At 31.0% G+C, this 13,213-nt stretch overlaps 1 protein-coding gene across 1 annotated transcript; it reads left to right on the top strand.

The window, feature by feature from the left end:
- The first annotated feature begins 437 nt into the window (after positions 1–437).
- Positions 438–12,444, top strand: LOC105771938 (cysteine-rich receptor-like protein kinase 14). The gene is made up of 3 exons (XM_052632029.1): positions 438–837; positions 1,556–1,677; positions 12,361–12,444. Exons 1-3 carry the CDS (start codon positions 438–440, stop codon positions 12,442–12,444), a joined length of 606 nt encoding a protein of 201 aa, XP_052487989.1.
- Positions 12,445–13,213: the final 769 nt, after the last annotated feature.

Here is a 13,213-nt window from a genome sequence, read left to right as displayed (position 1 = left end):
TGTTAATAATTTACAAGAATTAAATCAAATAAAAATTTATATGCAATTACACTTATATCAACTTAAAATAAAATAAAATAGTTTAATTTCTCAATTAAAAGAATATTTTCCATTAACTAGACGCCGGTGAGAGACTGAGGCATTACAGACCAAGTTTCGTCTGACTTTTAAAACCTTCAAGACCTTTTACTTTAATGGGCGCTCTTTGACTCTTTCTCCAACTCAATTCCCCACCTCTTCCCTACCATGAAAAATCTGGGATAGTAAGTTCCCACTTCTTTCTTTTGGGTTTTCTTTCCTTCAAATTATACAACCTCAAAATGTGGGTTAAATTTACACTCTTTCTTCAATTCTCTCCCATCTCCTTATCGGCATCACTCTTGTTGAAGCTCTCCTAAAATGCTATGACACTGGTAATTTCTCTACAAATAGCACATATGGAAAAAAACTGGGACCTTATTCTTGCTTCTCTCCTATCTACTGTCTTTGCAAAAGGTGGTTTCCTTACTGCTAGTATTGGCCAAAACTCTGACAAAGTTTACACTCTTGCTATGTGCAGAGGAGACTTTACTCCAGACGATTGTTATAAATGTGTCAATTCTACAATCCACAACCTTATAGCTAACTGTCCCAACCAGAAGGAAGCCCTTTCATGGGAAGGGCAACCATGCCATGTACGCTATGCAGATCACTTGTTTTATGGAGCCCTGGAGCTAGATCCCCCTGAGGCAGTCTATAACACCGGTAAAATCACATCTAACTTAACACAATTTGATATGGTCTGGGAGATTTTGATGGACAGTGTGGTGAAAAAGGCTTCCAACGACCCTTCTACTCGTAAGTATGTTGAAACATTTTCAAATATTTATAGTGTTCCAATAACTATAAATGAATGAGTGTAATTAATCAAAAAAGTTATATTATTTGATTTTTTGAAAAAGAATTATAACTATTTAAATAATATTATTTGAATGGTTATAATATTAAATAAATAATTATGTGTTTATTTTAAAGACATTATTATTTAGAAAGACACCTATTGATGAAAGATGTCTCTATGAAGAGATATGAAAATTCCTATAAATAGGAATGGGATTTCATTTAGAAAACACACCAACAAATTCTAATATTCTTTCATTCCTTCCTTCCCTTTCTAATATTATTAGATTATTTTATAAAGTATTACTGCAGAAATCCTTTATAGAAATTGAGTTTATTGTCATACATTGCTTAGTGTGTAGTGGGCTATTCTCATCAGTGCAAAACGCAAATAGTCATTGGCTTCATTGTATCCTCGAGGTTAATTTGCTTGGAACTCATTTGCACACCAAAAATAGGTGGGGGCAAATATAACCTTAAAGATAGTGACTTGATACACGCCTTGGAGCCTTGTCCTATTTCTTCTTTTTCTATTCGAGTTCCGTCCGTGTGTTCGAGATTTTCTTCACTGGAGATTTGTACTAACAATTTTAAGGTTATATTTCATGATGACTACCACAACACATGAAAGTGGAATGCTAAGGGAGTTAGCTTTCAACTTTGTCAAACTTGATAGGTTTGATGGTGGCAATTTTCGATGATGGCAGAAAAAAGATGCACTTCTTATTATCAACTTTGAAGATTGCTTTTGTTTTTGATACTTCAAGACCTGAAGAGAATGATAACGAATCTGTTGTTGTAACTCGAGAAAGGAAAAAATGGGATAATGTTGATTACATGTGCATGGGCCACATATTGAATGGTTTATCTGATGGTTTGTTCGACACCTACCAAAATGAGGTCACCGCTAAAGAATTATGGGACAAATTGGAGACAAGATACATGACCAAAGATGTTGCAAGTAAGAAATTTCTTGTCAGTCCTTTCAATAATTATCAAATGGTTGATGGTCATTCTGTTATGGAACAATCCCATGATATTGAAAAGATGCTGAATCAATTCAAGCAATATGATATGAAAATGGATGAAATTATTGTTGTATCCTCCATAATAGAAAAAATTCCTTCATCTTGGAAAGACTTTAAAGGAAGTCTAAAACATAAGAAAGAGAAAATATCTCTTGAGGCTTTGGCAAATCATCTTCATTTTTGAAGAAGAATATCGAAAACAAGATCAGAACCTAAATTCTAAAATTGTCAAAGTGCATGTTACGGAGGAAGTACAAACTACTAAACCATTCAAGAGAAAGTTCAAACAAACTAACAGAGTACCTAAGTTCAAAAAGAAACAAAAGGGCTCATGCTATCATTGTGGAAAGCCGAGACATTTCAAGAATGAATGTCAATTTTTAAAGAAGAAATCATCTTCTAAGGTTGATAATAACGAAAATTTTGTTGCAATGGTATTTGAAATTAATATGGCACAAGATGATAATACATGGTGGATTGATATCGGAGCAACCAAACATGTGTGCAAAGACAAAAGTATGTTCACAAAGTTCACACAATGTGAAAATGACAATGTCTTGTACATGGGAAATTCTTCCACCGCAACAATCAAAGGCAAAAGGTCTGCTGAACTACAATTCACTTCTGGAAAGGTTTTAACCTTAAATGATGTATATTATGTACCAGAAGTTAGGAAGATTTTAGTGTCTGGAAGTCTGTTGAATAAGTTTGGTTTCAAACTTGTTTTTGAGGCAAATTAGTATATTTTGTCTAACGGAGGAATTTTTGTGGGGAAAGGGTATATGTATGAGAATATGTTCAAACTCAATATTAATAATAATAATAATACTATTTCTGCTTATATGGTTGAATCTTTTTGTTTGTGGCATTATAGGTTAGGTAATTTGAATTATAGAAAATTGAATGACATGTATAAGTTAGATTTAATTCTGTTTTAATAATAATATTGAAAAATGCAATACATGTATGTTGACTAAAATTACAAGAAACCCTTTCCCTAAGGTTGAAAGGAAAACAAAATTGCTTGATTTGATACATAGTGATTTATGTGACATGCATAATACTCCTACATTACGTGGAAAGAAATATTTTGTTACTTTTATTGATGTTTGTTCTAGATATTTTTATGTATATTTATTGCATTCAAAAGATGAAGCACTTGATAAATTTAAAGTTTATAAATCTGAAGTTGAACTTCAGTGTGAATTATTTATCAAGTGCTTAAGATCGAATAGAGGTGAAGAATACTATAATCCAAGTTATTTTGAATCTATTGGAATTGCCCATCAAGTTTCAGCCCCTTACACACCACAACAAAATGATGTAGTTGAAAGGAAAAAATAGAGTCTTGATTGAAATGCTAAATTCAATGTTATCATATTCAGGTCTTGGACAACGTTTTTTGGGAGAAGCTATTCTAACAGCGTGTTATTTATTGAATAGAGTTCCTAATAAGGAAAACTAAAATAACCCCCTATGAACAATGGAAGAAAAGGAAACCAAACCTTAATTATTTGAAGGTTTGGGGTTGTAAAGCTATTGTCAAAGTTCCAACACCTAAACGTAAAAAGTTAGGTGAAAGAGGAATTGAATGCATATTTATAGGTTATGCACATAATAGCAAGGCTATAGGTTCATGGTCATTGAACCAAATGATTCAATTTCAATTAATAATTTTATTGAATCAAGAGATGTTTTCAGTTTCGGTGTCCTTTTGCTAGAGATTATAAGTGGAAAAAGGAATAATGGGTTTCATCTTTCAGAATGCGGTAAAAGCCTCTTGACTTTTGTATGTTTTCTTATCCCATCAAAATTTAAATAATAGGTTAATACCATGTTATGTATACTACGCTAATTCTAAGTAAGAATTTTAGGCGTGGAAACTATGGTCCAACGGAGAATGAATGGAGTTACTGGATAAGCATCTTGTTGAGTCGAGTGTGCCTAATGAGGTGCTTAAATGCATCCAAATTGGGTTATTGTGTGTGCAATCAGATCCGGCAGACAGACCAACTATGTCAACCGTGGTTGCAATGTTAGGAAGCGACACCATAACAGTTCCTCTACCAGCGAAACCTGCATTTTATGTTGGACGTTTTATTGCAGAATCAATTCAACCCAATTCAAGTGATAAAATATGTTCTATTAATGAAGTTACGATTTCAAACATGTCACATTGGTGATTGATTAGTCATTTCATCTTCAATTTTTTCACTATTATAAAGATATGATAGATTCTAAAAATTTTGTTAAGCCGCTCTTTTAGCAAAACACAGGGAGATGTTCTTCCGACTTTACTATATTGATCTTTTATATATATATATATGTAATAAATGACAAAAAGGTATGAAAAATGGTCGAGTTTACTGGATGAATGAAACTGATTTTTTAAATTTGATAAGCTACCAAAGTAACATATTTTAATCCTATTCTTAATGCGTTTTTGGATAATTAATTATGCAAATTGGTGAATTTGATACTCCTAATTCTTTAAATTCTTGTTTCTATACTTAGAAGAGCATTTGGAAGTGAAATAAGCAAAAAACAAGCCAAAATCGGACAAATAGAACTGTTTTAAGGAGTCACACGGCCTGAGCATTTCCACACGGGTTGGGTACACGCCCGTGTGAGCCACATGGGCTGGAGATACGCCCATGTTCTAGCTTGTGTCGATTTCGTATCCTACTTCCCAAATACACAGAAAAATCTAATTTTTAGGCTTTCCGAGCATTCTAAAGTCTATAAATACCAATTAGAAGAAGACATAAGGGGGCAATCGGAGAAGATCGAAGAAAACACTCAAATAATGCCATCGGTATCAACTCGAAAACGGATCTTCATCAAGATCGAAGATCTCCTTTTAATTTCTTTCGAAGTTTTATTAAGTTTCTTTATGTCTTGTGGTTATTCTGACTTAGAGATATTTCTATTTACGATTATGAACTAATTTCCTAGATACTTAGAGAGGATGAAACCTATGATGAATACTTTTATTTAATGTTTGTTTTTACGCGTAAATATTTGATTCTTGTTTTCAATTATGCATGTTTATTTCTTGTTTTAATATTTCCAGGATATTAATTCATGTTTAATGTGGTTAATTCAATGGAGCAAAAGTTTCTGTTTAAGAGTAGATTTAGCATAATTGAGTAGAATTGCATGCAATTCTAGAAATATGACTACATAAATCTATCGGCAAGTTAATGCGATGATAGGGGTTTTAATTAGAAAGAGATTTCAATTAATCAACCTAGAGTCAATTGTTCTTACTCTCGAAAGAGATATTAATATAATTTAGGGATTTCTACAGATCAAGACCAGTGAATAAATCGTTTAATTCAGATTCATAATAAAATATGAAGTCTAGGTGGATTCTTTCTTGGGTATTGTCTATTCTTAATTAAATTAGTTTAGTAAATTTGGATTAAAACACATCACCCCAAATTGTCGGCTAAATAATAGAAAAATAGTAATTACTAATACTTTTAATCCTCGTGGATACGATATTCTCTACTCATCATGGCTATACTATTGTTTGATAAGTGCGTTTGACTTTATCGTATTTATAGTTAATTTAGTGAGCATCAAAGTTCAAAGTGGGAACGGTGGGAAAATCATTTCATTACCAAAAAGGAGTCTATTTGTTAAAAACTAACTTTTCAACGAGTATGGATGAAAAGGTACAATTTTCGTTTTTTTTTCTTGGATACAATTAATTTCACCACTTTGCTATTTCGACCAAGTCAAAAAATAAAACCCGAAAGACAAGTTCCTTGGACTTTATTATCTGTCAACTTCAACCTCCTAAAGGAAGAAACATGGAAGTATCTCATTACACAATTAGTAGCTCTGGTGATTCCAAAATCCAACATCAAAAAGAGGTTTCAATTTCGGACATACTTCCTCGATAAGGTTTGAATATTCTAAAAACCAACGTTCTTACTTATTGTCCTATATGTGGTTCAAATAAAATCAAATTATCAATGCTTTCCATATGCAAAGTAGGGGCTGGAGTCCCATCACAATCTACTGTATTAAGTATTAACTAGCTCAATGATTCTGAAAAACTGGCCTATAACAAGCACGTAGTATAGTATGATCAATGAAACCAAAGGAACTTCAAAATTAGTGAGAACAGTAGAAAAATCATTCCATTGCCGCTGATAGTCAGTGTTGAATTTTTATATTAAAAGTTTAGGGTTTAATTAAAATTTCAAAAAAAATTTGGAGGATTTAAGGAGAATATTTAAAAATTTTGGTAGGTTTAATTAAAACTTTTAAAGGCTTAATGAGAACCAACAAAAAAAATTTAAGGGATCTAATTAAAATTTTTAAATTTTTTGAAAGACTTAGGGTGCGTTTGTTTGCAGGAAAACATTTTACGGAAAATGTTTTCCTAATTTTACGGTGTTTGGAAGCCTGAAAACATTTTACACTTGTAAAATGTTTTCCAAGACACGGGTAAAATGGCCTCAGTTTAGGGAAAATGTCTTACCAATTTCATTTCCGTAAGACATTTTCCGGAAAATCCCTCCCTCCTTCGGTCCTTCTCCTTCGTCAATCTGTCTTCCCCTCACGAATTTGCAGGATCTAAACATCCCAAAGTTGGCCCATCGTCGATTTGTAAGTATCCATTTTCTGTCTTCCCCTTTCTGGTAGCTTGCAATTGGGAATTTTTATTGTTCTTTCTGGTTTCCCCTTCTGTCTTCCAATATATGTCAACAAACAGCTGCTTGCAATTGGTTGAGACAACTTCAATTCCAGCACCATGGCTTGAACTTCTTCATGTCTCGTCAGTTCCAAAATCCCTAATGTTAACGCTAGTCATAGTTCCTTTTTTCTTTTTCTTTTTCTTTTTTACAAAGGGGGCCACAGTTTCTCGATGAAATTGCCACTAATTCCATTCCAATTCACTGCTGTTAAGTGCCGATCATCCCTCAAATTTGCTTCTTTTTACTGCAATTTCATCCATATTTATCGTACCAATCCATCCAAACATCAACTACTTGCCGTTCTTAAAGCCGCTGCCATGCTCCTTGAAAGCCATTGTGTTGCCTTCAATTTTTGTTTCCATCTCCTTTAAAAAATTTGATGCTTTCCATATTGTGGTTGTCTTTAATTTAAAGCTGCTGTTGTTTTTGATTAGTTCAAACCCCAATTTGTTATTGCTTACTTGAATCGTGTTACAAGATGTTGCTTTGCTTCATTGCTAAGAGGTTAGTATCAATAAGGCTAGCTCCATATATTAATTAATTAGTCGAACGATATTATGGTCAGTTTACCTATATTAAAACATACTTATTTATGTGGATACTAGTTACTAGAAAAAAAATTTAAAGGAATGGAAGTTTAAAAATTGCGATTATTCAATACCGAGTTGAGTAGAACAAAGCTATACAACATATGAACAAACCAGATAATTGACTAAATCTGAAACTCTAAAACTTAAATGATGAAAAAAGGGTTTATATTTTGTCTATAATTACCATTTTTGAACAAGAAGAAATACCCCAAGGATCTGTATTTAGTTCCATTTTTTCCAGAGTACAAATGGGTTTCAATCGTGTAGCAGATTGGATTCGGCTTCTTTGCTTGTAATAATGTGGAGTTGTTTCCTTAGCTTGACTTCCATGTCCTGCTTGCTTTATGTGCTTTTAAGTGTTAATTCCCTCTTGAGCTGCAAGATTAAATGACAAACAATTAGCACCTTTCAAAAAAATTTCACAATTGTCTGATGCAAGACTTATTCATGGTTTGCAACATCTTTCCAGTTTTCTAGTCCTTGATGCATTACTGAAATAACTTAATATAGAAAAATAAAGCCTAACTAACTGAGAATTCTGATGAGTAGCATATAGCTTCATATTTTAGAAGATTCAGTTTCTTCCTTCTTTCACTGTCATCCTGCAACACCTGTTCATACACAAGTATTAATAACAAAAAAGATTGATCTGTTTAGTGAGAGGGTTTCAATCGTGTAGCAGATTAGGTTCGGCTTCTTTACTTGTAATAATGTGGAGTTGTTTCCTTTGCTTGATTTCCATGTCCTGCTTGCTTTATGTGCTTTTAAGCATGGTAATGTATTGTTTCCTTAAAATTTGTGTTTTGCTTTTATTTTGGGATAGCTGCTTGTTGATTTTCCTCAAAATGAAGTTGAGATGATTGATTTATTTGGATTTTATGCTTGTCAACCTTGATCTATCTTTGAAATTTGTTTGATAAGTTCATAGAATTAAGCTTGATTTTTCGATGCTGATTTGATGTGTGTATTTGGTTAGATTCTTAGCAAAGATGCTTGAATTTTTTCATTTCTATAATCTGATGGTTGTGTTGATTGGAAATCATACCCTGAAGTAAGATATATCAAAATTCTATGTATAGTTTTTTGATTCTCAAAAAACTTGAGTTCCAGTGGGTTTTTGTTGTTTTTTTGGGTTTTTTAAGCTTTTAAGCAATTTAGAATTGTGGATTTTGAACCATTTGGTTTGATAAGGAGAGTTAAAAAAAATTTTAAGTGGTACTTTCAAAAAATTATTTATTGAAGTATTGTATTAACTATGATCAATATATTTTAAGTGGTACTTTCAAAAAATTATTATGCAATTATAATTAGCTTGATATGTATGTATGCACTTTTAGTCATGGTAACTTTATGTGATCTTATGAAAATCTTGCATATTTTTTTGTAGTGATCATATATTTGTGTGGCATTATTTTGTGTAGATGGATCGTAATCAACATCAAATGGCAATTGTCGGAGTCGTGGCTTCAGTTTTAGCTTTACGAACAAGTGATGTCGATGGAGGAAGAAGGATTTGATGATGACTTCTTGTGTTCTGTGTTTGATTATCTAGTGAGTCATGAATCCGAGGCTAAAGCTTTTTTAGTTAAAAGTAAGAAGTATAAAAAAATTTGGCTTCAAAAATTTTCTCAAGGTTGAAGATATTGATACTTTTATGTGGTGTAATATTATGCACTTGGACAATGTTGTTACTATGTGGTGTACTACTAATTATGTATTTAGATAATATTATTAATTTCTAGTATTCATTGTGGTTTCAAGCTAATTTAATTATTCAATCCTTGTTTTTTATTTTTAACACAATTACAAATAATTTATTTGATATTAGTTATTTTCAATTTATGACGGTTAATATTGTAGCTTAATAATTGAGTATTATTATAAATAAATCATTGCAATATATGTAAAAACAATTTAAAATATAAAATTTATTAATATATATTAATATATGTAAAACAACTTTTCCGGAAAATATTTTCGAAATCTACCAAACAATGAAAATATTTTACAGATTCATCCAAACACGAAAATATTTTCCAGTAAATCATTTTACAGAAAAGTAAAACATTTTCCAGAAATCATTTTACGGAAAACATTTTACTGGCAAACAAACGGACCCTTAATGAAAATTTTCAAATTTTTTGAAGGGGCCTAACTCTAATTTATTATATTTTTAAGGTCTAAAAAGAATTTTTTAAATTTTGTGGGGGACCCCTAGGGCCTCATTATCATCCACCTCCAATAGTAGTACCATTTTCAACACCAAAACGAGCGAGGAGATCTAAAAGATTAAACTATTTTGATAATATTAACTGTTAAACAAATACTTAAATAATAAAATAAATGTAGATTTAAAATGTGAAAACCTAGAAAGTTTAGAAAAGTAAATACTTTTATAATTTAAATAACTCTAAATATTAAAATTATTAATAAAAATATTTAAGATTTTATGTTATATAACACTGCACTCTACATTTTTTAAATTTATTCAAATAAGAAAAAATTTATTTTATAACTTTTCAAGTGGGATAATGTCTACTAAAAAGAAATTATATTAATTGGTGAGCTTAAATTTAATGAGGAAAATTATATTAATTAGTAATTCTATCATATATGTATGCATGTAGAATGTATTTAGAACAAAAGTAAGCATTGTGAAAATAACATCGGTCGAAACCTTTTTAGAAATCAACTTTTTTATTTAAAAAAAAATGAAAATAGAGTCATCACCAATCCTTTTTAATTACGTGTGATTGGATCACCTCAAAACTTAGTCATTTTAATAAAATATTAGGTTTACTAAAATGATGATTTTTGGTTTACAAAATCTAGGAAATGAGTTCGGGAGTCGGTTACGTATGAGAAAGAACTAGCACCCTCATAACGCCCTAAATTGGTACCTAGTTGATTACTTAATGTTTTGGTGTCGAATATTGAGAATCCGAAGAGAATTTAAAATGCGATCCCTTTTTCCATGATGTTATTTGATTAAAATATTGCTAACTGAATTAGAACTTATGAAAAAGGCCTTTTTATCTCGAGGTAACCAAAACAAAAAGATCATGTCCCATAAGTTAGGGCACGACATCTCAAACCCTCGAAAATAAGATTGATCATTATTTAATTATTATTTAAATCTTATGTGTTTTTAGTTTTAAAAAGGATGTTCGATTATTTAGGTTCAAAGAGAAAGTCGAACCCCATAAGTTAGGGCACAACTTCTCGAATTTCTAAATAAAGAATGCTGCCTCGGTTTTAAAATTATCTTTTTTATGCATCGAGTAAAAATCAATGTAACATTTAGAGCTATGTGCATTTAACTTATTTGGGTATAATATGAAAATGGACAAATATATTTAAGCATGATACATGATATAGTGTAGAGGTGCTCATGGGCCGGGCCGGGCCCATAAAAAATTTCGGCCCGGCCCGAAATATGGGTCTGAAATTTTGCCCAAGCCCGGCCCGAGAAAAAAATCATAAGCTCAGGCTGGCCGACCCATTTTTAATAAATACTAAAAATTTATTTTAAAAATTAAAAAAAGTATTTTAAAAATATTTTAAAATTAAAAAAAATTAAAAAAGTATTTTAAAAATATTTTAAAATTTAAAAAATTAAAAAAAGTATTTTAAAAATATTTTAAAATTAAAAAATATATATTTATTATATCGGGCCGGGCCGGGCCCGGGCCAAAAAAGTGGTGCCCGAGGCCCGGCCCATTTTCTAAACAGGCCTTATTTTTTTGCCCAAGCCCATATTTCGGGCCTATATTTTTACCCAAACCCTCCCATATTTTGGGCGGGCCGTCGGGCCAGGCCGGGCCGCTCGGCCCATGAGCACCTCTAATATAGTGATGGCAAAATAATATAAAATAGCCATGTGGGCAAAATATCAATATTAAAATGATAAATAATGAATAAATAAAGATCATAATAATAATGCAACTATAATAATAATATTAATTCATAATACTAATAGCAATAGTCATATCACTATCATAATACCAAAATAAATAAATAAATAAATAAATAAAAATATGTAATAACCAACTAAAAAACGCATAAAAAAAAGGGAATATGAACAACATAAACTTTAAGTGCTAAAAAAAAGTAAGTAAAGGGGTGAAATTAAATAAATGAATGATTAAATGGAAATTTAAATGAAATTTAAAGTATGAATTATATAAATAAATAAAGTAAAATAAAGGACTAAAATATAGCATGCGAAAAGGAACAAGAACCAAATGGGTAGTTATCCCACCCATATTACACGTGTCCTTCCCTCAGAGGGTCAACAGTGGGTTAAGAGACTAAATTGTACAAAAGTAAAATAAAAGGGAAAAAATAGAAATTAAATAATAAACTGTAGGACGAAATTGTAAAATAACAAAAAAGCGGGAGGGTCAAAGAAGCAATTAGACCCTCCCTTTGAAAACGCACGGATCCTAAGGGAATCTGGTTCGGGTCATCGGGTTGTGTTTAAAACGATGTCGTTTTGGGGCTTCTAAAGCCTGGCCAAAACGACGTCGTATCCTGGTCCTTGTATATACCAAAAAGTTCTAAAAAAATCATTTCTAAACTCATTTTTTTAAAAAAATTAGGCCTCTATTCTTTTCTCGTCCCTTCCATATCCGTCCCTGGTGTTGGCTAGTCTTCGTTGTGGCCACTGATCATCGGCACCAAAGACCGCCGCCTCCGATGGCCGAAGATCGCAAAAAAATACCTTTTTGTCCCTATCTTTTAGGGAATTCGAATCTGGGGTCAAAATCCCTAGCCCCGGTCAAAGTTCAACAACAAAAAAGGGCCCTTTCGGTTTCTAGTCATCCTCCGACGCGGCCTTAGGCGAACCCCCAAGGGTTCGGCAGCCTTCTAGGCCATAAGAGACTTCGACGACGACAATAGAGGTAAAAACAAACCTTTCGTATTCTTTTTATATATATATATATATGCAATATTCGAAAAAAATAAAAAAAAAGATACCTTTAAAAAAAACTGTTATAGTTTCTTTCTGTATTTCTCTTTCGATTGTCTATAAAAAGATACATGTGTTGTTATGGCTTTTATAGCCGAACATATTACAAAATATTCATTTTTATTTTCCCTTTTTTTATTGTTGTTTTTGCTACTGTTTCTGTCTCTTTCTTCTTGCAGGTCGTGATGGTGTTCAACGACAATAGGGAGTCGTACCCTTGCCATTTTGGTAAAACGATGGCAAGGGAGGCAATCCTCAGGTGACGTATTCACTGACATGGCCAGGAGCAACGGTGCATAAGGGATGTAGGGTTTTTTGATTAGTTTAGGTTTTTTGGGCTTGGACTTAGGTGTATTGGGTATTTAGGATTTTGTAAATGGACTTTTGTTAATGGACTCTATTATTTCTATTTATTTATTTTTGTCTGGACAAAATTGAGCTATTATAATATCTATTAAATAATAAGATATCTACTTGAAATTAATATTAAACATATATGTAATATGTATAAAATTAAAATAAATAAATAAATTTAAATTTAAAAAAAAAATTAAATACATCTTATTTAGAATGATAAATATATTTCAATTCTACTACAAATATACTTATGTAAACTACTTATTTAAAATATAAGTATGTAATAATGCAATAGATAATTTGAAATTAATAATAATATACAAAATTAAAAGAGAAAATCTTACAATTATATATGAATTTTGATTTAATGTGTAATTGTATACATGAATTTTATTTGGTGTAATTATACACGTAAAACTCAAATTTTGGTTCAAATGTATGGTAGAAAATTTAATTTTGATTTAATTATACATATTTAAATAAATACATCAATTTATTTTTATATTGGATAAATATAATTATTTATATATACAATATATAAATATAAAATAATACTATATCAATAATTGTATTAATAATTTAGAAGAATAGAATTAAATAAAAATTTAATGTATTAACTTAAAATAAAATAAAATAAAATAAAATAAAATAGTTTAAATTCTCAATTAAAAGAAT

The sequence above is a fragment of the Gossypium raimondii genome, chromosome 6, assembly GCF_025698545.1.
Source record: "Gossypium raimondii isolate GPD5lz chromosome 6, ASM2569854v1, whole genome shotgun sequence".
NCBI classification, from domain to species: Eukaryota; Viridiplantae; Streptophyta; class Magnoliopsida; order Malvales; family Malvaceae; genus Gossypium; species Gossypium raimondii.
This window is presented reverse-complemented; position numbering and strand designations above follow the sequence as displayed.

Coding starts and splice junctions, on each gene's coding strand:
- LOC105771938 (XM_052632029.1), top strand. CDS start 438: ATGGAAAAAAACTGGGACCTTATTCTTGCTTCTCTCCTATCTACTGTC. Junction 838..1,555: donor TTCCAACGACCCTTCTACTC/GTAAGTATGTTG, acceptor CAAACTTGATAG/GTTTGATGGTGGCAATTTTC. Junction 1,678..12,360: donor ATGATAACGAATCTGTTGTT/GTAACTCGAGAA, acceptor TTCTTCTTGCAG/GTCGTGATGGTGTTCAACGA.